The 27,385-nt window shown below is 34.3% G+C and overlaps 1 protein-coding gene across 1 annotated transcript in view; it reads left to right on the forward strand.

The window, feature by feature from the left end:
* LOC125649088 (delta(14)-sterol reductase LBR-like) overlaps nucleotides 1–27,385 on the forward strand; it is a 42,514-nt gene that overhangs the window by 12,977 nt on the left and 2,152 nt on the right. The window contains exons 7-18 of the mRNA XM_048876314.2: nucleotides 674–949; nucleotides 2,614–2,705; nucleotides 4,390–4,488; nucleotides 4,684–4,790; nucleotides 11,552–11,570; nucleotides 14,833–15,087; nucleotides 19,438–19,605; nucleotides 19,689–19,872; nucleotides 21,353–21,547; nucleotides 21,888–22,111; nucleotides 25,436–25,604; nucleotides 26,318–26,398. Coding sequence (XP_048732271.2) covers nucleotides 674–949; nucleotides 2,614–2,705; nucleotides 4,390–4,488; nucleotides 4,684–4,790; nucleotides 11,552–11,570; nucleotides 14,833–15,087; nucleotides 19,438–19,605; nucleotides 19,689–19,872; nucleotides 21,353–21,547; nucleotides 21,888–22,111; nucleotides 25,436–25,604; nucleotides 26,318–26,398 — 1,869 coding nt within the window. The remainder of the gene's footprint in view (nucleotides 1–673; nucleotides 950–2,613; nucleotides 2,706–4,389; nucleotides 4,489–4,683; nucleotides 4,791–11,551; nucleotides 11,571–14,832; nucleotides 15,088–19,437; nucleotides 19,606–19,688; nucleotides 19,873–21,352; nucleotides 21,548–21,887; nucleotides 22,112–25,435; nucleotides 25,605–26,317; nucleotides 26,399–27,385) is intronic.

Here is a 27,385-nt window from a genome sequence, read left to right on the forward strand (position 1 = left end):
CATTGTTGGTCATAACTTCTAAATGGTAAATATTAGAGCTTTCATATTGTACATGAGCATTTATTTTGACAAGATCTTTCTACTGGTACCAAGATATTTGCCCTTGTGACCTTGGCCATCTTCGGAATTGGCCATTATCGGGTGCATTTGTGTTTCACAAACACATCTTGTTTTTTTTTGTATGAACCATAACTTTTTTGTCTTTTGACATAGGCCATTGATATTTGGTATGTTTGTAAGTTTAATTTACTATCATATGTTCACAACTTCTTGATAGGTGACTGTTATGTACTGTAACTCTTAATTTTCCACTTCAAAGATGATCCCTAAAAATATTTTTAAAAACCTATGGAGTATAAAAGAGGAAACATCAGTTTTAGTGTGCTAAAACAATTCTTCCTAGTTATTATTGATTTTTAGTATAAATTACATTGATGTAAGGAATCATATTCTCAATCAGATTATTTTGTACTTTTAATTTTGGCTGTGAAACAAATAGATGATATTTTTGTACCAAAGTTGATAAGATTTTGTCTCATGCACACTCATCAGCATTTGATAAAATAAACAATTGATGTGCCTATCATGTGCCATGGTAGTGCACTAATAGTTTTGAATGGTAGAAATTGTCATTTATGAAATGTAAATTAATAATTTGTTACTTTTTGTGCAGACCAGAATGCAGACAAAAAAGAAAATGATCTCAATCGAGGAGAAACCAAAGATACCAAGCCATACATAAAAAACATTACGAGTGATGATGACAAAAAATCTAATGAGGAGGGTGGTGAGATCAGTGCAGAGGAAATCAACAAGATATTGGAGGAAACGTCGAAGGAATGTGAGCTGGAGGCAAGGCGAGCATTGAACAATCTACGGAAAGATAAAGAAATCATGAAACGGCTACAGGAAATTAAAAGTCAGCAAAAAAATGATGTCAACAAGCAAGGTCAGTCAGCTCATAACAGTTCACACAAATCTCCTGTGAGCTTGTGGTGTCAACAAGCACAGCTCATAACAGTTCACACAAATCTCCTATCAGCTTGTGGTGTCAACAAGCACAGTTCATAACAGGACAGTTCATGCAAGTCTCACTCAGTGTGAGCTTGCACATTTGTTGATTGTAAATTTCTCCTTAATTTGAGGTATGTTTACTGTAGCAAAGTATGGTTCAATCAACTGACTGACTGACTTTGTTGTGTTACAAGAAATAAAGATTTGATAGAAATCCTAACTACAGTATATCAGTAAGACATATTTTTGGTAATCAACAAAATAACTTTATTTAATGCATAAAATGGCCCTGTTAATTTTTCTCCAAACAAATGCCCATTTGTACAGTGTAAGTAATATAGTAGAGACTTCATACTTTTAATAGTTATAAGGCATTTGTTCATTTTGGAAGAACAGGTCCAGCAAATTTTAAAGTTATTCATTTTTAAAGTTTTTTAGTTTTATAGTTTATTTTTAATGTTTATATCTATTTTTATAGGAAAATGTGTTACATGTATTTGATGTATTGCAAAGAATTTGAATGTAAACTAAGCTCTTAATCCAAAATATAAATGAGGAGTATTAAGCATAAATAACAGTTCTGTCAGCATATCCATTGTGTTCTATACAGAATGTCAGATATCAGACTTGGTACACTGGCATCTCCTAAAGAATAAATGACCCCATTGGTTTTCAAGTCACAAAGTTAAAGGTCATGCCTCAAATGACTTGTTATCTTTAAAACCCTTTGCCTGACAGAGATCAAACTTAGTAGTCCCACGACTAGTAGATAACCCATATTTATACCCCCCGCAACAAGTTGTGGGGGGGTATACTGGAATCGGGTTGTCCGTCTGTCCGTCCGTCTGTAGACTCAATGGTTTCCAGACTCTAAAGCATTATCCTTTCCTCCTACCGTCACCATATCATACATATGGACTACCCATGGGATGAAGATGTTCCCTATCGATTTTGGGGTCAAAAGGTCAAAGGTCAAGTGCACTGGACATCGAAGTAGCAATATGGTTTCCGGGCTCTAAAGCGTTATCCTTTCCACCTACAGTCACCATATCATACATATGGACTACCCATGGGATGAAGATGTTCCCTATTGATTTTGGGGTCAAAAGGTCAAAGGTCACGCGCACTGGACATCGAAGTAGCAATATGGTTCGGTTTGTCATGCCATTTGTTTTTTACACTCAGAAAAGAGGTAGTTTATACCTATTAACAACACCCTTTTGGAGATTGGGGTAAGCGGGGGGTATTCTTAGTGAGCATTGCTCACAGTACCTCTTGTTTTCAATGTCATTACAGACATTTCAATATTACCACATGGGGGACGGGGGGGCATATATGTTTGTAAAATATTTCTTGTTAATGAAAATTTTACAGAAATAGTTTTAATGATGCTTTATAAGGTGAGCTTATAATGTATGAGTTACATGAGTTTTGAAAATTATGTAGTAACTATAGATTTTTAATCTTCAGTTTCAAATATTTTGTATGCTGAAAAGTGAAAGTCATTTACTTTTAATTTTACAAGATTAAATATACCCCTATATGAACCTTTTTCTTTACCTATTTCTGTTATGGCTGACCTTGACCTACTATCTTCAGGTGATGGTTCAGGAACTGATGACCCAGAAAATCAACCTGAAAATTCAGACACTGATAATGAGGAACAACTAGCTAGTGACCTCATCCAACAGGTATCAAAATACTGTAGTCATTTTATTGTGACCTCATCAAACAGGCATCATAATGGTGAAGTCATTTTTAGCTGAAGGCTCAAGTGAGCTTTTCTGATCAAAATTTGTCCGTTGTCTGTCGTCGTCGGCATCGTAAACTTTTCACATTTTCATCTTTTCAAGAACCACTGGGCCAATTATAACCAAAGTTGGCCAAAAGCATCCTTGGGTGAAGGGCTTTCAAGTTTGTTCAAATAAAGGGTAATGCCCCCTTCAAAGGGGAGATAATCACAAAAATAGGGTGGGGTCATTTAAAAATCTTCTTCTCAAGAACCGCTGGGCCAGAGGAGCTGAAATTTTCATGAAAGCTTCCTGACATAATGCAGATTCAAGTTTGTTCAAATCATGGCCCCGGGGGTAGGTTGGGGCCACAATAGGGGATCAAAGTTTTACATAGATATATATAGGGAAAATCTTTAAAAATCTTCTTCTCAAGAACCAATGAATGAGCTGAGATTTACATGAAAGCTTCCTGAAATAGTGCAGATTCAAGTTTGTTCAAATCATGGCCCCCCAGGGTAGGTTGGGGCCACAATAGGGGATCAAAGTTTTACATAGAAATATATAGGGAAAATCTTTAAAAATCCATGAGCCAGAAGAGCTAAAATTTACATGAAAGCTTCCTGACATAGTGCAGATTCAAGTTTATTCAGATCATGGCCCCTGGGGGTAAATTGAGGCCACAGTAGGGGATCAAAGTTTTACATAGAAATAAATAGAGAAAATCTTTAAAAATCATCTTCTCAAGAACCAATGAGCCAGAAGAGCTGAGATTTTGAGATTTACATGAAAGCTTTCTGACATAGTGTAGATTCAAGTTTGTTCAAATCACGCCAGAAAAGCTGATATTTACATGAAAGCTTCCTGACATAGTGCAGATTCAAGTTTGTAAAAATCATGGCCTCCAGGAGTAGGTTGGGCCACAATACGGACTAAGGTTTTACATGCAAATATATATGGAAAGTCTTTAGATATGGGCCAAGGTAACTCAGGTGAGCGATGTGGCCCTTGGGCCTCTTGTATTGTGATCTCATCAAACAGGCATCAAAATACTGAGGTCATTTTATTGTGACCTCATCCAACAGGCATCAAAATACTGAAGTCATTTTATTGTGACCTCATCAAACAGGTATCAAAATACTGAGGTCATTTTAATGGCAAAACACCTTTAGGAGTGTAAGTGAATATTTATGAGGAGATTGTCTTCATTAATTTCAATTGTATTTCTTACACTTTCTATATATCCGTTTTCTGTTGGCATTGAGGGGGGGTGGGGGGGATACTCTAGCAAGTTTTAAACCATGTTTCAAATGAAAAGAATATTGATAAAAAAAACAATTAAATTCTCTGAAAATCCTATTTATTGGTATAGTGTTTATATTGAGCATCACTGGAAATATTTTAATATTTGATTGATTCATTAATTTTTTTTAAAGCAACATTTTCAATTGAAAAAAAAATATATTATACTAGATGACCATTTGATTAGACATCTTCTGGTTTGATCTGAGGAAGTCTGTTTTTATCCATTAAATAGTGTACCCCGCAGGAGGTATTAGTCCCACTTCTTTGAAATTAATGACCTGATAATGTCCAAAGTATATTTTGCTATGACTGATGAAACTCATCTGCTCTGTTCTTAAAGATAGTAGAGGAGGACAAGCTGGATGAGGCAGCAGCCAAAGATGGAATCTCAACTAAAAATAGTGACAGAAAAGCTCGGAAAACCCCAAAACAAGAACAGGTAATATTAGTGGCAGCAAAGCTCAGAAAACAAACAAAAACAGCATTACTCAGAACAAAACTAGTGAGCTTTATGTTGCATGAGTACTTGTAAATGGATGTAAGAGGGTGTGATGCTAGACTAATTTCTTTATATATTCCAGTTAGATGTGAGAATTACGGTACATGTATATGTGTGTAATTAATTAATTTCCAGGGGGAGGTTGATGAAGATGAACTCCCATATTGCTGTATTTGTACAGAGGATGCCACGATCAGATGCCATGGCTGTGACCTTGACCTCTATTGCAACCGCTGTTGGAAGTAAGAGTCCTGACAATTTACTGCTTATAGATAAAGTGATCAATCATATTATTGCAAAATTCAATAACAAATATTTACTTTTATAGGGAGAGCCACATTGACTTTCAAATGGAAGACCATGTGACATCAAAGTATATCAAACCCAAGGACTCAAACTGGACATAATCATGTGACTGTCATGTGACTTCTGAGACAGGACAGTATTGTGTGACTGTATTGTATTGGTGTATTAATATCAAAATAGTGAAACAGCTAAAAGTGTTTATGTTATATTTCTTATATTCCCAATAATTATAACATGACAATGAAAAGTGTGTGTGTAATGACAAACTGCTTCACATTATGAGAAAACATGCTATAATGTCCCTATATATGTGTACGTATCAGAGATATAATTTTTATTCAGAAACGGACAGGTATTTTTTTGTACTAATTAAGAATTAGTGTCTGTTGTAATTCATGTGTTTATAAAATGTGATATTTGCAGTTACTAGTGTTTTGTCTGTAATAAACATTTGCTAGTTAAATTTTATTCCTATTGTTGTTATTTTAAAGGATACTGTGACATACAGGATTAGTGGCCTTCCTCTTGACATATAAGCATTTACATGTACTGATTTAATTGTACATATACTGATTTCAGTTGAATCAGAAAATACAGATGAAGTTTATATGCATCAGGGATGTGGAGGTTGTCTGTAGTAAGGGGGGGGGGGGGGTAAACCAGCACAAGCTACTTAATCAGCTTCATTTACTATACCGGTATTGGAACAAGTAGAAACTAGATGCTGTCGTAAGACAGTAATACCCGTACGCTAGTGTACTCTCCATCGTACTTGTATAACTAGCAACAAAGAACCCACAATGGTTACCATACAACATACCCTATGATATTTTTGCTGCATGTGTCAAAATTAAAACAAATGAGATCCTGACCACTACACTTTACCATATATATTCCTGCTGCATATATCAAGATGCATAGAGTATTCTGATGGGCAAGTGTTTCGGGGTCATCCCAACCCCTATTATTTTTAGCTCACCTGAGCCAAAGGTTCAAGTGAGCTTTTCTGATCTTTCACAATTTCATCTTCTTCTCCAGAACCATTGGGCCAATTTCAACCAAACTTGGCACAAAGCATCCTTGGGTGAAAGGGAAGTTTGTTCAAATAAAGGGCCCTGCCCCCTTTGGAGGAGAGATAATCACAAAAATAGGGTGGGGTCATTTTAAAATCTTCTCAAGAACCACTGGGCTAGAAAAGTTGAAATTTACATGAAAGCTTCCTGACATAGTGGATATTTAAGTTTCTAAAAATCATGACCCACAGGGGTATGTTGGGGCCACAATAGGGGATCAAGGTTATAATTGTGAATATAAAGAAAATCTTTAAAAACCTTCTCGAGAACCAATGGGCCAGAAGAGTGAAGATTTACTTGAAAGCTTCCTGATATAAAGTAGATTCAAATTTGCTCAGATCATGGCCCCTGCGGGTAGGGTGGGGCCACAATAGGGGATCAAAGTTTTACGAGCAGATATATAGAAAAATCTTCTCCAGAACCAGTGGACCAATTTCGATCAAACTTGGAACAAATCATCCTTGGGTGAAGGGGATTCAAATTTCTTGAAATGAAGTGCCATGCCCCCTTCAAAGGGGAAATAATCACAAAAATGGAAAATTAGGGTGGGGTCATTTGAAAATCTTAATTTCTTAAATAGATGAAATTTGAAAGTCCATATCCATCTACAAGACCATAATATGATAATTGATGAATTTGTAGTCAAGTTTAATAAATTAAGTTTGATAATTAATGAATTTTTATGCCCCCCTTTGAAAAAGAGGGGGCATATTGTTTTGCACCTGTCGGTCGGTCTGTAGACCATGTGTTGTCCGCCCAATATATTGAGAACCATTCACTTGATGATAATGATATTTCATATGTGGGTTAGTTATGAGTAGAAGAGGATCCCTATTGTTTTTCAGGTCAAAAGGTCAAGGGTCAATTTACTATGGACATAGGAATATAATGTCCGCTCAATATCTTGAGAACCCTTTGCTTGAAAGACATCAAACTTGGCACACTGGTACATCCTAAGGAGTAGATGACCCCATTGATTTTGAGGTCATATGGTCAAAAGTCAAGGGTCAAACTGGGCATAGGAATATACTGTCCGTTAAATATCTCGAGAACCCTTTGCTTGACAGACATCAAACTTGATACACTGGTACATCTTCAAGAGAAGATGACCCCTAATGATTTTGAGGTCACATGGTCAAAGGTCAAACTTGACATGGGAATATACTGTCTGCTCAGTATCTTGAGAACCCTTTTCTTGACAGACATCAAACTTGGTACACTGATACGACTTCAGGAGAAGACGACCACTATTGATTTTGAGGTCAAAGGTCAAGGGTCACAGTAGACAGGAATATACTGTCCGTTCAATATTTTGAGAACCCTTCGCTTGACAGACATCAAACTTGGTACACTGGTACATCTTCAGGAGAAAATTACGCCTATTTATTTTGAGGTCACATGTTTAAAGGTCAAGGGTCAAACTGGACATAGGAATATACTGTCCGTTCAATATCTTGAGAATCCTTTGCTTGACAGACATCAAACGTGGTACACTGGTACGTCTTCAGGAGAAGACGACCCTTATTGATTTTCAGATCACATGGTCAAAGGTCAAGGGTCAAACTGGACATTGGAATATACTGTCTGCTCCATATCTTGAGAACCCTTTTCTTGACAGACATTAAACTTGGTACACTGGTACATCTTCAGGAGAAGATGACACCTATTGATTTTGAGGTTGCGTGGTCAAAGGTCAAGGGTTAAACTGTACATAGGAATATACTGTCCGCTCAATTTCTTGAGAACCCTTTGCTTGACATACATCAAACTTGGTACACTGGTACATCTTCAGGAGAAGATGACTACTAATTATTTTAAGGTCACATGGTCAAAAGTCAAGGGTCAAATTGGACATAGGAATATACTGTCCGTTCAATATCTTGAGATCCCTTTGCTTGACAGACATCAAACTTGGTACACTGGTACATCTTCAGGAGTTGATGACCCCTATTGATTTTTAGGTCACATGGTCAATCCACTCTTGACATAGGAAGATATTGTCTGCTCAATATTTTGAATTGATGATACTACTCTCAATTAAATGATGTGTGTGTGTGTGTATAACCCTTTTCAATTTTGCACCATGGGGGGCATATGTGTTTTACAAACATCTCTTGTTAGTCTTTAACCTTTGAAAGGTTTTTCTGAACCAAGCTGCTTGTATAATATTTTTGCTCAAGCTTGTTTATTGCAAGGAACTGCTGCTCAGGTGAGCGATGTGGCCCATGGGCCTCTTGTCTATATTTTTTTTTATCTCTGGATTATATGTAAACTAAACTCGAGATCATTTAAATGTTTATAGGGTAAAGTGATCATGAGTCGGACACGATCTAAAGTCGGACAACTTGGATGTTGATTTTAATACCATTCATGCAATAAATTAATCTTCCTTAAATATGATTGGCTTAATAAAGCAAAGATTAAACTTTAAATAGTTGTAGATTGTATATCATTGTCTCCGATTATGGTGTCAAAGTTAATTTTACACCTGACCATCAAAAGTACTGAAAATCGAAGACCAGCCAAATAATAACAGGGGGACAATTTAAGTCCTACTTTATTTAATATTTTTGTTGATGACTTTGAAAATTACTTTGATAAAGTAGTAACTTATCCTGTATCTGTAGATGATATAACTTTTAATCACTTATTTTTTGCTGGTGATCTTGTTTTATTATCAGAGTCAGCTGAAGGCCTCCAAAATTGTATAGACACTCTTTCAAAATATTGTATAGAATGGAAGTTGCATGTAAACTTAGAAAAAACAAAGGTTATGGTTTGTTCTACCAGGAAAACAAAGATCAATTATGGATTTTATTATAACAATTCTACTATAGATGTAACTGATAAGTACAAATATCTTGGTATAATTTTACAATCAAATGGCAATTTAAAACATGCCTGTGAGGATCTTGCTGCTAGAGCCAGAAAAGCTTACTTTGCCTTGAAGCGTAAACTACCTTTTGGCTCTGATCTCTCACCAAACTTGTGGTTAAAACTATATGAATCAATTATTGTCCCAATTTTAACATACTCCTCAGAAATTTGGATCTCTGACTTTAATGCAAACCCCAATAATTTTGATAAAACTCCTTTTGAAAAAATTCAGAATTTTATCTTGAAAAACATCTTAGGTGTACATAATAAAGCATCAAACTTGGCAACAAAAATGGAATTAGGTGTTCTCGCTATTCATGCCAAGATATACCAGCTTGCTATTAAATACTATTCTAGATTGGAAAATTTAGCAAAATCTAATGATAATCACAATGTTTTACTAAGGAATGCTTACTTGGAAGATGTACACTTGGCTGGTGAAAATAAAAAATGCTGGCAAACTTGTATAAAATCAATACAAAAGATGTTAAATGTTAACGTTGACACTGAATGTAAAATGTTTATTCCTAAACTTAAAAAATTCTTTGAAAATAAATTCTTTTCTGAACTTCAACATATTAACAACACTCAAAGTGGTAAGCTCTCATTTTATAGTACATTATTCAACCATGATGTTATGAAACTAGAAATCCAACCATATTTATGTCTTCCACTTCCTAAGAATTTAGTTTCTTATCTTACCAAATTAAGAATAAGTGCACGTAAGTTGTATGTAGAAACAGGTCGATATTGTAATCCTGTCATTCCTAGAGAAAATAGATTTTGTTTTCATTGTCAAACTATTGTTGAAGATGAAAAACATTTTTTACTTGATTGTCCTGTGTATGAACATATTAGAAAAATGCATTCAAAACTACTAGATATTAATACCTTATTTTGTGTACTAAATCCACATAACCTTGTATCTACAAAACAAACCTGTCTATACATCAGAGACTGTTTTAATGTTAGAAATAAGTTTTCAACAGTTTGATATTTTGTAATGTATCAATATATATGTGTATCTATGTATGGCTAACAACACATTCTTATATAATGTGCTTTAGTGCCAATAAAGAATTTAATTGAATTGAATATTTTGATCGATCAAACTTGTGAAACTTAAAGCGAAAAGTGTAAAAGAAATTAATTTGAATGTGTTTATTACAAATATATGATAACTATAACATTGAAAATGCAAAATTCAATATATATATTTTTTTTGGAAATTAAGATTTTATTCTAGCTTGGCTATCAAAGATGATGACATATATCCCAATGTTGCTTCATGCAAAAAGTTAATGACTAATTATTTTTGGCCACATCGTCCCACATATTCTGAATTATAATGATGTTTAGATTGCAAAAATACAGTTGACCAATTTTGATACAATATTTAGTGGTCCTGAGTATTTTTATAGCCTTTTTTATGTTTTATGTAGAAGGGTATAACGTGTGTTCACTTCGGCAAAGTGCAGTTCAAATAATGTCTATGTTCCTGTTTCATGCTATCTCCTCCATACCATGCAGCTTTTAATGAATATTATCTAATATCGATACTATGATCTTCCCAAGATCCGCTCCTCTCCACAGAATGTGGAGCGGAGCGGGTCAGAAACCCTTGACTTGGGAAGATGTCGATTACTATATAGATGTCTTTTCTTTCTTTTTTTTACGGGGAAGGGGGGGGGGGGGTACGCGTCGGTGTTGCATTGGATCCGCCACCATAAACTGCATATTCAAAGAGTCTAGTCTAAAATGTTACAGAAAATATTATCTGAAGGACCAAACATGCTCCATCCAAAAAAACAAAGAAGAAAGAAATCCTGTCGTGGATTTGCAAATAATACTACGACCCGGCTTTGCGAGGTCATCTGTGGTGGATCGGAAGGAAACAAACAAGGCCTGTTTTAATTTAAAAATTAAACTCGGTTGACCTGAACATTCGACCAATGAAAAATGAAGATATAAATCGTTTATCGAATCAACCAATCCAATCACAGCCCGCCAAGCGTTTTATAGCGTCCTTCGGAAATCTGCAGGAGGAAGGGAAAATTAAAGCGTAAGTTTGTAATCTTTTGTTTACATACAGGGTTTTAAAATGATATTCAATGCATGCACGCACGTTGAAATATAATTAACCCATTCACAATATATATTTCCAAAGCTCAAACAATCAGTAACAGGGTTTCTACATTCTCTTTTGTTTGGTGTGTTTACATACGACGCCATCCGCGTGTTAGTCCTACAGTTTCATTTTCGCATTGGAACTTCAATATAGATTTCTCGGATATTTTGCATACATTTTAATGTATATCAATTCTGTACAAGACCACAGTATTGTAATTTTGTCCAAAGACTTCTAAGTTAATTTTTATGGATTATTTCACAAAAATTGTTTCTTTCTGTTTTGATTAGTCCTATCGACGACTTTTAAACTAAACTTGACATTTAATGATAAGATTTATGATAGGCCAGAAACTTTGAGTTTAAATTTTAAAACAGAGATCAGATAGTGGTAATAATAATACTGTTATCAAGCTGGATAGCAGTGTAAATACTAATGTTGAAAATCCTACCTAGTTTTAAACGTACGGTATTAACTAAAGAAATGTAATAGGCCAACCCCACAAGTTCTTTGTTAGCATTCTTTTATGCTGAGACAATAGATTGTTTGCTTAATTAACAATTTTTAGTTTAAATGAACAATGCATTCATTTTACAGTTGGAGTTCTTCTTTGCATTAGGATGGCATCCCCAAGGAAAGTAAGTAAACAGTGTTAATTCTATATTTAGATACAATAGGGGATTTCCTGCTATAATCTGGTCACATGGAGGATATGCATGTGTTTAAAGTTCTCTTGCATAAGGTAGTGTGTGTACATGCAGAGGTGTATATTTGTAACTTTCATATTTTAGGTAGGTTTAATATCTTTAAATTCATTGAATGTGATTATTCATGTTATTGATCTGATACTACATGTGTACATTTCTGTATGAAAATTAATTTATTTTTTTTTAAAAGTTGTGTAAGCATCTTATCTTTGTCAGCTTTAACATAAAACTTGCTTACCTGAAGTTAAGAAAAAAATCTTGCTGCTTTACTAATTAAGGCCCACCACATAGAAATATACTTAATTGCTAGTGTATGATGATTAATAACCCCACATTATGTTCAGCTACCTTGAAAAATGCATTGATTAAAGGTGACATTAGCTGTAGAACTTTGTTGCTCTAGGGGAGGGGGTGTTGAGACTAAACAGGGCTCAACACAGTTGCATCCCATGGGGATCCGGGTTAGAATAGGTCCTCAGTACCCCTTGCTTGTCGTAGAAGGTGACTAAATGGGGCGGTCCTTCTGATGAGACCGCCAAAACAGGTCCCGTGTCATAACAGGTGTGGCACAATAAAGATCCCTCCCTGCTTAAAGGCCATAAGCGCCGACCATAGGCCTAAATTTTGCAGCCCTTCACCGTCAGTGGTGACATCTCCATATGAGTGAAATATTCTCGAGAGGGACGTTAAACAGTATTCAATCAATCAACACAATTGCACAAACTTTTAAAAGAACTAAACCAGTCAGAGCAGTAACTTTGAGTTGTACTAGATCTTATCTCATTTATATTGTTTCATGTCTCACTCGCGCTCAGTATCTTTGATAAAACACTGTATTAAATAATTATTACACTATAGTCAACAGAATGATGAGAATGCATATGATGCATCCAGTGCTCCCACTGGACCAAAATTCCCTTTCGCCACTTTTTCGGGGTGCAGCGCGGCGCAGATAATCTCATGCTATACAATTATTTCATCATATTATTTTATTCATTACACTGATTTTAGCATTTGGAATCAGTTACATTACTTAAAAATATCCAGCTACCATACCTAAACACTTCTTTCTGAAATAATAAGTTTATTTGTTTGATAATTAAATTTTATTGTGGAAATCAAAAATCAGGTAATAAATCATATAAATATAAACTTCATGATGCTACACCCCTCAGTGAAAACATTGTGTACATTGGCCGAAATGCAGATGTCACAAAACATCAAGCCCAATTTAGAGTCATATCTCAACCATTCCCTATTAAATTTCCGTTTTGGTATGGTAGATTTTGCAATTTGGACAGAATCAGATGTTTGAGCCGGTGGGGTTGACTGTAAAGCCAAACATAGATATTTTTCTTTAATTTTAGGCTGACTAGGGTCAGAAGCTACACGTTTAGTGTCAAAACAGAATGGGGTGCATAACCTTATGAGATTAGCATCTTTATACTGTTGCGCACCGAACTTCAAAGAAAATTATTTATCAAAATTGCTACATCCATACCAATGGTGACCGACCGCATTGTTTATGAAATATTCGAACTAAAATCAAACACATCAAAATCTTGTAATCAACGAGCTTGGCTGCAAAAACAAACAATTGATGTATATACATTATACACAATAATACCGGTCGGTTCTGTGGTTAAGAATTGACATTAATGTGGAGATGATAATACAATAATGAATAAGACTTTAAACGTTAAACAATTGACCACAGCAGGGTACACAGCTGTCCGATGTACTTTATTATATGATCACCGACTTTTTTGCAGCCATAGATTATCTGGCCTTCGTGACCAGCTCTGTGTGCACTGGAGCGACGCGAGATTTCTAGTCGCACGCGTTAATTGACTGAGTAAACAGATTTTGTCTGCATAAATAAACAGCCGATAATGTTTCACTGACAAAGGAAAACACGAGACAGATTTTAAAATACAAATTATTGCAAAAAGGGATTTTCGCCACTTTAATTTTTTTTCGCCATTTTTGAAAAAAATTCGCCATTGGCGAAAATGTCGAAGCCCAGCTCGAGCACTGGATACATCTTAAAGGGGCATGGACACAATTTGAACTGAAATATAAATTTTTCAAATCTTACAGAGCTCCAGATAATTTTTTACCACAAAGAGTATTTACCCCCTGATTTTCAAATCAATGAGTATTTTACTTTTCAGAAAAAGTCAAAAGAGTATTTTGTTAATTTACTGATTATCTTTGCTCTTTGCCACTAATACAGAATTTCATCACTTAGTCTAAATATAATCAGATATTATATGACTGAGTGTCTGGTATATTAAAATTTAATACCTCAACTATAAATTTCAAAATCTAAATGACAATGAAGACTTTATAAATTAAACTGTTATAACCGAGAAACTAAAAGCATTTTAAACCAAACAATATCAGTTTCAAAGTCTAAAGTTTTTGTGACTTTCTACAGCAAATTTTAAAATTCAGACGAACCTAATACTGCCCATATATATTTTTGCACTTTGTTTTCACTGCAAATTACTGTCAGATTCCCCTCACCTTGTACCGTTAACCAAGAATTGGTTTTTTATTCCATCTGTGTAAAACGAGTGCATGTGTGACGGAAGTCGGTAAATAAATGTGTGACTCCCATTCTTGCAAATACTTTCAAATAGTTAGCGAGACAATGCTGCAGGAGCGACATTTCAGTAAAAACTTAGAAAGTTTAACAGAAGAAATATATATCGTTTACGATTAATAATATAAGTTTTGATGTGCTTTTGATCGCACCCTACCTGTTTATTTAAGAAAGAAGTATAACAATTAGGCTTATACAGTTGTGTATTGAGTTACCTCTACGCATTACTTTACGAGTGTAAAGCGTATTTACATTCGCGAATGCGTAATTGTATGCCTGCTTTTAAACTTTAATGCGTATTTGGTAAAATTTAATGAGTATTTACGCTGATACGCACCTTATCTGGAGCTCTGATCTTATTTACATAAGTATTCTCTCTTTTAACTTAACAACTGATATTCAATTTTTTTGCTGACCATCAGAAATACCATAGTTGAGTATAGTATACATTAAAAATTGAAGAGCTTGTATCTCGAAACTCATATTGATGAATGCATATGATAACATACATAAAAACATTTACAAAACTGGTAAATATGCTCTGGTGAACAGATTGAATACAGAAATCAAATTTGATATTTTCAGGGTAAGAGGACAACATCAAAGTCTACATCTAGAAGTAGATCAAGGAGCCGTTCCCGCAGTCGCAGCAGAAAAGTTCCAAAGTCACCACCAACAGAGAGGAAGACTCGATCACCTGCCCGCACTAAGGCTTCATCCCCAGGGAGATCTAAGGCTGCCACACCCACCCGAGGAAAGTCCGACTCTCCAGCCAGAAGTCGTCGGTCAGTGGAACGAGCAGTCACCCCCATCAGGAGGTCAGCCAGGCTTGAAAACAAGGTTTGTTGTGTCTGGAAATCTGGCCAAATAGTAGAAAAGAAAATTACTGTTCTAAGAAATAATTAAATCTTGTATTTAAATGCAGTATTCAGTTGCATTATCATTCCAGTGTTTAACTGTTGATTTACAAAACGAAAACACACATTTTAACATGAAGAAGATTTATTTGTTTGTTGGAAAATTAAAAGAAATCATTGACAAACAGTAGGCTTTGATGAAGATATTATTTTACTTACTATTAGTGATGAAACAATTGTCGCCAATAGTCGATTGTTTTTGGCTCTTTGATTCCGATTATCTATTCTATTTTTAATAATCGATTGTCGTCTGTACACTAATTAATATCTATTCTAAGATTCGTCTGACTGTTAATTAGTAATAGGAATCGGTGATAATTTCATAATCTATGATTGGTTTACTGTAACTAATTATCGATTATAATCGGACATGGAGAAATTCTATAATGATTAAAGTAATTTAAGTGCATATGTACTGAAAAAGTGTAAATAAATATTTTCTACTTTTATATTTGTTGTTTCTATAGCTGAGAGAGTGTAAGTGAATATTTTCTGTGTGTATTTTTTTTTATTATTCTTTTAATTACACCCACACATATATATATGTATATATATGTGTGTGTGTGTGTAATTAAAAGAAACAGATATCGTTTGCTTCAGTTACGGCCCGTTTATCAAAGTTAAATGTCATTAACTGACAATGATCCGGCTTATTAATTTGGGCCTAAAGTTCAGCAAAGCAAAATGAGGAAAGAAATTCATTTTATTATCGCAATTCACCTTTGAATTAGAACGCTTTACCCGATATAATATTGCGTTGTGTGACGACACAATTGAATGAGACGATTGAACAATTTGAATGACATGTCTGATGTAATACAACAAGAGTTCTCATTGGCCGATTACAGCCCGCCCACTTTCTCGAGCGGATTCAGCGTAGCTGGAGAACTGTACATAGCTCTCTGAAAAGATCCACCTCTTATAAAAACCTTCGATTTACGGGTAACAAAAAGCTGCGGACGGTTGAGGCCTGAAATCGGTATATTCTTGTGTTGCTGTCTCATAAACTCAATATAAAAAAATCTTAACATATTTTCCTACTATATACTTGCGTCCAAACATACCTTCAAATATTCATTAAAGCCACACACCACCCGAAAACTCGCAGCTTCAAATGATTTCGTTTGTTGACGTAGCCATGTTAGGTAGCCGGTCAATTCGAACTCTTGCTATTGGTATCTATTCATAAAATCGGTTGTAAGTTATGTATTCGCTCTTCATTTATTATCAACACGAATAATTAATAGAAATTAAAACATTTTTGTACCAGTTTTTGTAATTAGGTAAAGTAAGCTCTAGATGAACGAAAATGCTACATAAGCCCATTAGATGGAGATCGGCCAGCGCGGCCGCTCATGACTAATGAAAGCCGCACTGCCGTGAGTTTAGATTTTTGAATAATTATCATTTAATAGGACTGGGGTGGTATATTATTTAAACAATTTAGCTAAAATATTTGTGGGGAATTAGTACACATCTAGACGCTATTGTGCCAATATGGAAATGAACCGGGATTCGAATTGACTGGCTACCTAACATGGCTACGTCTACGAACGAAATCATCAAAAGCTGTGATCGAGTTTTTGGGTCGTATGGGGCTTTAATAAATATTTGAAGGTATGTTTGGACACAAGTATAGTAGGAAAATATGTTAGGAATTTTTTTATATTAAATTTATGAGACAACACAAGAATACAACTTTTTCTCTTCCTTCCTTTGAAGTTTTTTTTTCCATCTAGCATCTGGCCGTCATGTTTTCAAATGCTGACTACTCCCGTATAAGGGAATTTGGGCGGACTTATACATATGGACCAATGAGAGTTTCTGTTGCATTTCGCAATTGTATTACAAACGGATTCAATTATGTCGTCACACAACGCAATACTATATCGGCCAAAGCGTTCTAATTCAAAGGTGAATTGCGATAACAACAAAATTAAAACAGATAAATTAAAAGAGATTTATTGTCACCAACTGAAAACACAATACGCATGTGCAGAGTAACAGTGGCCTTTGAAAGCGGTTTTTATCTACCTAATTCACACATGGCTTTGCTCGTATCAAGATTTTCTTTGATGGATGGTCTTTCGTTTATATGCCTGAATCAAAGTATGTCTATCTCGGTATCTGACCAAGCGAACATGCTTTATTCCCCCCGTGTATGGATACTTTCGAGTGCACTGCTATTACGATAAACAAAACTTTTAGGTTACTAGATAGATCACGACAGGAATATTCTTCAAAAACTACAGTCGTTGATAAAACAAAATCTAAAAACCGATTAAGGTAACTCCATACTCACAGTTTTATCTGATACAAGTTTAAAAAGTTATTTATTTCCATTCATTAGAGTTGAAATTTTATACAAACTGGTTATGACGATAATAGCATCCATAACAATTTCGTGAAACTATTTTCACAAAAATATTCAAAATGTCAGTTAAAAATAAAGGAAATCTATCGCATAATAGACTTGACAGAAAAATCAATAAAACATTTATTGCCCTTGGATTCAATATTTTAAAACGTATCATTGATCATTCATCTATTATAACTTATACTTTTGAAATATTTTATTAGCTCACCTGAGCTGAAAGCTCAAGTGAGCTTTTCTGATCGCTTTTTGTCTGTCCGTCTGTCTGTTAAACTTTTCACATTTTCGACTTCTTCTCCAGAACCACTAGGCCAATTTCAACCAAACATGGCCAAAAGCATCCTTGGGTAAAGGGCTTTCAAGTTTGTTCAAATGAAGGGCCATGTCCCTTTCAAAGGGGAGATAATCACAAAAATAGGGTGGGGTCATTTAAAAATCTTCTTCTCAAGAACCACTAAGCCAGAAAAGCTGAGATTTACATGAAAGCTTCCTGACATAATGCAGATTCAAGTTTGTTCAAATCATGGGCCCCTGGGGTTGGATGGGGCCACAATAGGGGATCAAAGTTTTACATACAAATATATAGGAAAAATCTTTAAAATCTTCTTCTCAAGAACCACTGAGCCAGAAAAGCTGATTTTTACATGAAAACTTTCTGACATAGTGCAGATTCAAGTTTGTTCAAATCATGGCCCCCGGGGGTAGGATGGGGCCACAAGGGGGATCAAAGTTTTTCATACAAATATATAGTTAAAATCTTTTTCTCAATAACCACTGAGTCAGAAAAGCTGATATTTACAAGAAAACTTTCTGACATAATGCAGATTCAAGTTTGTTCAAATCATGGCCCCCAGGGGGTAGGATGGGGCCACAAGTGGGGGGGGTCAAAGTTTTACATACAAATATAGGAAAAAGCTTTAAAAATCTTCTTCTCAAGAACCATTGGGCCAAAGAAGTTGACATTTACATGAAAGCTTTCTGACATAGTGTAGATTCAAGTTTGCAAAGGGTAGTTTGGGCCATAATAGGGACTAAGGTTTTACATGCAAATATATATGGAAAGTCTTCAGATATGGGCCAAGGTGACTCAGGTGAGAGATGTGGCTCATGGGCCTCTTGTTTTTAACAAGATTTTTTAAAATACCTATTGGAAAAGACTCCAACAAAATTTTATGTTCCTGTCATGCATAAATTTAAATAAATCATTGATTTTGCAAAATTTGATGATGTCACAGGAGGGTAGAATTACTTTAATTGGAATAAAATTTTCATAATCAAGCACTTAGAATTTGTCAACAATCGACTGATTTTCGATTATAATCAGTGATTGGAACACCACTACTGTTAATCCCGCTTTTATATCGAGACGTGAGGGGGAGAGTCGGAGTGGACTCTACATTGAAAAGTGGGAATTCAGTGACACCAGATAGTGTTTATGCTGCACATAGCCATAAAACTAAATAGAAATAACCCCCAAAATAATAGATATTTATTAACTACATTTAAATACCGATTTATCGATTGTGAATTTTTTTTTCGATTTTTCAACACTAGTTACTACATGAAGATTTATTTGTTTGTGGGAAAAGTAAAAGAAATCATTGACAAACTTGAGTTCAAACAGTAGGCCTTGATTATGATATTATTTTGAAATTAAGCTACTACACTGTACATAAAATCTAGTACCCATTCAACATAAATGGTTACTGATTTGATTATTAGCCAGTCATCAGTTGGTTAAATAAATGTCAACCAATGCTGCCACTTGATAATGATTTTCAACAAATTTGACAACACTATGTATAAGGCAGTTGGGAAGGAAGGTCTTTCATAAAAGGGAAGTTTTCTTAAAATAAGCATGTTTAACAAACATTCTCTATTTTGTATGGGATATTGAAGGCAAAGGACCCAGAGAAAAGGGAACCAGTTGAGATGCCGTCAATGGATGAACCAAAGAGAGTAATAACTAAAACGACACAGCGCGAGTTTGGTGGGGCCATTGGAGCCTTCTTTATGCTGTTTTTGTTGCCAGGAACAGTATACGGTCTGAACCAAATGTGTGACAAGGTGGGTAGAAATTTATGGGGTGGTAAAAAAAAATTATAAAAGTATTTTGTAGTATAGATTTGAGGGATTGTTTCTATTTCCAGAAAAGTTGTAAGCCACGTAAGATCAAGATTCCCACTGCTCTGACAGAGTACTTTGACTTGGAAGCTGCAGCCATTTACCTGGGCTGGTTTGCCTTCCAGGCTGTGATATACATGCTGCCAATTGGACGCCTGGTCAAAGGTCAACCATTGAGATCTGGACAAAGACTGACATACAGGTGTAATGGTAGGACGAAGTTCTCTGTACCATATAATAACATAGTGATAAGCTACTCCTACAAGAGCCTCGGTTAACTTCCCTAAGCTCCTTATATACCGTGGGCTCTTGCATCCAAATACCAGTTTTCAACGAATTTGTTTTGGCTACATTTTGGTCGGAAGGATTTCTAAGCAAATCTACACAAATATATTAATCTGTTGCTACTTAAGTCTTTCATTAACTTTTATTTAATGGACTGAATGAATCTTAGCATCCCTAGGGAATGCAAATATTGCATTTATTCAATTCTATTCGAATTGATACACAATAATTCTTATGATTGGATGTGCGAAGAAAAAAAATGGGATGGATTTTCCAGAAAACAAAAATAAAGCTTTAGTGTTACAAAAATATTTGTTTTGTTTTCAAAGTATTGATGATTGAGTGTCAACAATTTATGTTAAATGTGTGATTTGTGTTAGAATAAGTAGGAATAAATGAAACGTGAATTAGTGAACCTCAAATGGGAGTGGAATAAGTGGGAAATTTCTTAAAGCAAACTATTTCTAGGGGAGTGGTTTTAGTGGCGATAGTTTTTACAATGGATGCTAGAGGTTATTTGGTAATAGATAAATAAATGAAATAAAATGCCATGAAAGTAAAAAAAAAAATATGCATACATGATAACATAGAATAAGAGTGCCGCGGCTGAACCTCGAGCTGGCTAGGGTAAGTGATAAGCAAAGTAAACTGTTGTAGTATAGTCACAGTTTATCACTTCTGAAAATGCATTAACACTTCAAAAGTTAAATTTATTTTAATTTTAAAAATTCATGAAGACTCGTTGATTAATTGCATAGATTTACAAATCAAAAAGAGATTGGTATATATAGATACACAACTACATCATGGTTTAACTGTCGATAGAAATGGAATTTTTGGTGAATAAAATCTTTGAACTGGCAATTTTTGAATACTTTGAGATATTTTATTTGATAAAATACAAATGTTTGCTATGGTTTTTAAACCCAGATTCATTGAACTGGCAATTTTTAAATACTTTGTGATATTTTATTCGATAAAATACAAATGTTTGCTGGGTTTTTTAAAACACAGATTCATTTAATCTGTTTTCTGTAGATAAATATGTAATAACAATTTCCTGAAATTCCAAATCATATTGTATTGAGGAAATTTGATTAAAATGGAAATAATGTAAATCATTTAAGAGAGATTTTGTGTATTCAAATAGCTTCAAAATAAAATTTGACTTCTTGATTTGACTTGTAATTTGAGAAACTTGATTTGCCCTTTCTTGTTCTGTCAGCTTTATTGATGTTTAACTTCATTTCTATGTGTTCATACAAAATTATTCCCAGAAACCTCAGTGTGAATTCTGCATTTATGGTAAAGTGAACAAAAACAATTTTTGCAATTCTGTCATTAAAAGAGAAAAATGGAAAACGAGTCCTGTCGTCTGAAATTTTTCATGTTTAACATTTTTCAGGATTTTACGCCCTGCTGATTAGTTTAGCAGCATTTGGTGCAGCTATTTACTTCAAATACCCGGTGCAGAAAGTTCATGACAAGTTTTTGGCCCTTATTACCACAGGAACAATTTTCTCTTTTGTGACAAGTATTCTTCTATATATCAAAGCTAGACGTGGATCTAAAAGCAACCTGGCTCCAGGGGGAAATACTGGTAAGTTGTGACTTTGGTCATGTTGAAGGTACTTCAGAAATTGTTCTGTTTTAATCAGAAAACCCATATTTACCACAAAATTTTCCTTAAAACCACCATTATTTTTGCTTTAGTCACAAGTCTTTACTTGAAAATTTTATGGAAAAACACAACCTACAGATTAAAATCCTTTAAAAACATCTTTTTATTGGTGCATTTCATTTATTAATGACTGATTTACATTATTAATTGATCAAATGGTAAAAAATTATCCCATTAAAAATAGCAAAATCCTACTTCATTTGATGTGTTTAAAATGTTGGTATCTTATAACCTTAAGTTCCGACTTTGTGTCTTCCAGGAAATGTCGTGTACGACTTCTTCATTGGCCATGAACTGAACCCCAGAATTGGGAGCTTTGACCTGAAGTTTTTCTGTGAGCTCCGGCCAGGCCTTATTGGTTGGTTGATGATAAATCTGGTTTTCCTAACGGAGACATACCGTCAGACAGGCGCCTTTTCCCCAGCCCTGACGATGGTAGTACTGTTCCAGGCTCTGTATGTGGCCGATGCCCTGTGGTTTGAGGTAAGATAAGTGGACAATTTCATCTACTGGCTTTGCTTGACAGTAAAAATACTAAATATACAAAATGGACTATGGCTTAAGGTATTCCATGTATAATGAAAGGATAATGAACAATTTTGAAGGATTTAGATCAACATAAATGTTTATTGTTGAATAATAATGAAAGTGAAGCAGATGAAATTCACATGACTGGTAAATGATTAGAAGCTGACCTTTTTGCACTTAAGACTTTTTGGAAGAGTTGTCTGCCCTTTGTAAAAATAAGAAAAATATAATTTTCTAAAAATGTGTGTGGTCAATGATTAATTTTATTTCATATTTTCATTAAGAGAAAGTGTATGTAACTTTCTACAAAGAAATTTGTATGAAAATATAATTTCTTTTTAAAATATTGTAATAAAACATGCTTTTCCCATATACTTCAATGTTAAATTCTAGGTGAAATAAATCAAGGAGTAAACAAAATTTTGAAAATTCCTATGGTGGATTATTTTTATTTGATGAACCCTTCAAAATGATACCATGATTACAAATATTCCACCATCCATTTATTAGTTATGAAATATGGTCATTATACATTGAATACCTTAAATTCACTTCACATTATTGTTAACATACTATCCTTAAATCCCTTCATAGGGTAGACATTTTTCTTGTTTCTTAATCGTCTTCACCTCAATTTTGGGCAGGGCTTATAACTTTGAATAGAATCCTTTCACATTTTGACATTAAACTAATTGAGATGTATTACTGTACAATGGTGTCTGTGTTGTCCATTCAGGTTTTTATGCCCCTGCAATCAGATTTGGGGCATATAGTTTTTGATCTGTTTGCAAAAACTTTAACCTTGGCCATATCTATGGATGGTGATAAGACTTTCATATTTCACCTGTGTATTCCTTGTGACAAGACCAAAGTTTTTGGTCTTGTGACCTTTACCTTTGGGTTTGTAACCTTTACCTTTAGGTTTGACCTTCGTTTGAAAAACTTTAACCTTGACCATAATTTTTGAACTGTTAGTGCTAGGGCTTTCATATTTTACATGAGGCATTGTCAGAAAAATTATATTGTGATATTTGGTGGCAATATATTGGTTTTCATTCTCACTTAAAAGGTTTAGTATACTAGTAGGCTTGTAACCTTATTCATTAAAATTAAAGAAAAATACCCTCTCTTGTTTCTAATTGTTCACTGCGATTCCTCTTATATCCACCATATTGATGAACAAAAATTCTAAATTCCGAATTATTTAGAGTAAGCATTCCAGAAAAATGTTAAATGTAGGTGATACTGTATAGTATATGACCAATCACAAATTGTTTGTGAATACAATGTAAACTTGAACACGGCCATCCATACTTAATCATTGAAGTCTTAATTTTTATACACCCGTCTTTAGACGGGACATATTATGGTACAGCGATGTCTGTATGTCCTTCCATTCAGGGTTTTCTCTGTATAATTTCATTTCCCTTTCACATATTATGCTGAAACTTGCTGTGTAGCTTCTTTGTGGGTCACTCTAGATCATACTGCAATTTTGATCCATTTCGACCTTTTTTTTTTTCCAGAAGTTTTGCCCCTTTATTTGGAAATAATTATTATATGGAGGGTACATAATTTGTCCACCCTACTCCTCCCAGTTTTCAAGTGAGAGCCTTCTTATTTTGTGGAGTGTTTGTATGGGTATTGAAGATGTGCATGTGGGATGGATTTTGATTTTCTACAATTTTTGAGAAAATTACAAGTTGTTGAACTTAGTCTATTTGGAAATTAATATTCTATGGAGGGTGCCCAACTCCTCTCACAGTTTTCAAGTGAGGTCCATCTTATTTTGTGGAGTGTTTGTATGAGTATTGAAGATGTGCATCTGGGGAAGGATTTTGATTTTCTTCCATTTTTGAAAAAATTACAGGTTGTTGAACTGGATCCATTTTTAGGAAATCTCGATTTTTAAGCTAAGACTCTTTGTTCATATGAAAGTTTGTCACAACCTCATGATGGCTGATACTACCTGAAGCAAGGTTATACAAATTATAGCACAAGAAAAATACCCTATGTAAGCATTTCACGGGCGTATTATGTACCGTTTGCGGTACTCTTGTTTATACTTGTATGTATGCTTTACTCATACTTTTCAAACATTTTGAAGATCCATAGCAGAATGGTAGTGAAAATGGAGGTAGGGTTGGTAAACTGGAAACATGTTTCATTTTGGCCATGGATTGCTAGAGTGAAACATAAAACTACCCACAGGAATGTCAAAAAATTGCCTACTTAGCATTAATTAGTTCTATGATATAGAAAATCCTTTAATGTTCGTCAGAAAAACAATCAAATGAAACCATCTTGACAATAGAGTTGTTACTGCCACAAATATAAGTCCAAGCTTGCCAGTCATTATGATCTGTTGGCTCTTGCCTGTTTCATTAAAGTCCAACAGGGAATCTGAGATGTATTCATACAGATCAATGCAGATTTTGTTTTCTTTAATGTTTATCCTTATACTTCCTTGATTTATATGTTAAATTGAAACTTCCTATTTATCTTTCTAATGGAAAAGGCTGCATAGTGTATCAAGATGTGAAGGTCATTGTGTATTGATTTTTTTGCTGCATCAATTTTTCTATGCAACAAGTTGAGAATATACTCTAGGCTATTTCAGAACTTTTTTTAGAATAGTTGGTGTGCAAAAATGCTTAATAACCCATTTTAAAAAGGAACTGCATCCTAAAGGGACTGGTTCACGTTTTTCGAAAGAAATGTTTTTCATTTTTTATGTTAAAAATTAAAAATATAGCTCATTTAATGTTGACAACCAAAATTTGGACCATCTGAATGGAAGGATAAGAGCAATATTTTAGCTTTGATTCTGTGTTATGTAAACAAAGACTCGAGTCTTTCGATGTAAACAAACAAACCAGTGAAACATTAATTTTGTAATTTAAAGCATCTTTATTTTGTACAGTCACAAATTTTAACTTTTAAATGACACATTTTACCTAAAGTATACTTAAGGTGTGATATATAGAATACACTTGGATCAATATCCATTTATTTTGAAAACCACGTAAACAATAACACACCTCAATCTTTGTTTTCAAAACAAATAATAAACTTTCTAAAATGAGCTTCTGTCATGATGAATAACCTTAATTTTTTTGTGAAATCTTCTAAACATATTAGACTGTAGATTTTGATCATTTAAAGTGAAAAACAAAATTTGGAGGAAAATCGTGAATCAGTCCCTTTAAATCATGAGGTGATTATTGATAGAATATATTGCAAAAGCTTTTATGGAATTATGTTTTTATTTCATCCAAGGATGCTATTCTGACCACGATGGACATTATCTCGGATGGCTTTGGTTTCATGCTGGTGTTCGGGGACCTGGTATGGGTTCCCTTCCTGTACTGTTTACAGACTCGCTTCCTGGCAGAGCACGGTGAATCTCTTTCCTGGTACTGTCTGGTCGGAATTGCAGTCCTTAACTGTAAGCATGTCTAAAGATGGTGATTGATGTCTTAGTGAAAAATTATAAAAGGGACAAAACCAACTAAACCTGGGATGAGCCTCCCAGGATCCCTAATATTGGGGAGAATTATACTGCACAATTTCATACATGCTTTCATAATCCTTTAGTAAAGCAAGTTGTGTATGCTGACATAATTGCTTGTGTTTTTGTGTGGTAAAAGGCTACAAAAAGTAGGAAAGAAAATAACTTGTATGGGTTTGCACATGGGCTAAATTTTAAAATATCTCGTTTAAAAAAATAATAGTCTGAGAGAATTTAGTATGTATAAAATGTTATTGAGAAATGCTTTATATACTTGCATGATGAACAACGGCGAAGGATAGTACATGCAGCTCTGATTGCAAATGATTGTTTGAGAAAAAAACATAACGGAAAGTACTCCAACTGAAAGTGAACGTTTTACATTAATAAATAATCGGACATTATTTATATACAAGTCATACATGTGTTAAGTTGTTACAACACACTGGTGTTTAGTGCATATGCATGTAGCTGTAAGAGTGGAACAGGAATATTGTAAGAGGAGCTTGTACTTAACCTAGATTTATGTAAATATTTTAGATGTATCTTAAGAAAGGTATCTCCTAGATGAAACATGTTTACAGACCAAGTGCAATTGAAATCTTTTGAATGTTCATGTGTAATGGCTTCTTTTTATACATATTTTGTAGTGGTTGGATATACTATATTCAGAGGCAGCAACTCTCAGAAAAATGAATTCAGGAAGAACCCATACAATCCAGCATTAGCACGTAAGTCAGACACTGTTTGAATAGATTGAAGCAATGACAATCTTCAAAGCAGAGGGAAGATTTAGATTTATGACTTCATCAAAATGAGTGTATCTTAAAGGACATATCTCATGTTTTCAAAGTATACAATATTACATGCATTTTGTCTTCTTTATGCTTATAGTAATTAATTCTAATAGTTCGTTCGCCGAAATTTTGCGATAATTAACCACAATACAGACTTAAATCTAAGCCCCGATTTCAAAAAGTCAAGTTAATTAGGTAGGTAGTCACGTGGTACAGTGACGTCACATGCGCCCTTCGGATTGTGAAAGTACTGCGAGATATTAAAAACTCAACTTTTAGGGGCCTAATTAATTTACCATGGGCAACATTTAAATCGATGTTGATAAATTGTCTGAGTTTTATATGTGTTCGCCACCAGTGCACACATATGACGATGTAAATACCCAAATATAGTGAGTAAAGCGTGTATGAAATCGGCAAAATTGTGAGTAAATAATGTTTATATGGGTCGCTGTCTACAAACTGTTTGGGGATGTTATTCCTTTATACATCTGTAATTGGCGCTGTTTTTCTAAAGTAAACAGTGCAATCATTATTTATTTTTGGATTAGACAAATTATGATACGTTAAATTGTTGACAACTAGGCCCTATGCCAATCTATTGTTACGCGTGCATTTCGGAAAGAAAGAAAATGACAACACACACACAAATCAATAAAAATATTCAAATTTAAAGTGGTAATCACATTATTTTATTTTGATAAAGCAATCTTATTACTATTTTTGAATTGTGATCTGCACGTCTTTAGGAAGTACGAAGTGGGAGCACAGCGTTATAGCCTACTGACGCACTCAAGATGTTACGAGTTCAATAAAGAAATAATTTTATAATTCAATTTAAAGTTAGGAAATACAATATTCTATTATTTGTATAATTTAAAGTTCAATTATTTTGTATCTTTATTTTTTGTTGTTGTAAAT

Source organism: Ostrea edulis, chromosome 5 (genome assembly GCF_947568905.1).
Source record: "Ostrea edulis chromosome 5, xbOstEdul1.1, whole genome shotgun sequence".
NCBI classification, from domain to species: Eukaryota; Metazoa; Mollusca; class Bivalvia; order Ostreida; family Ostreidae; genus Ostrea; species Ostrea edulis.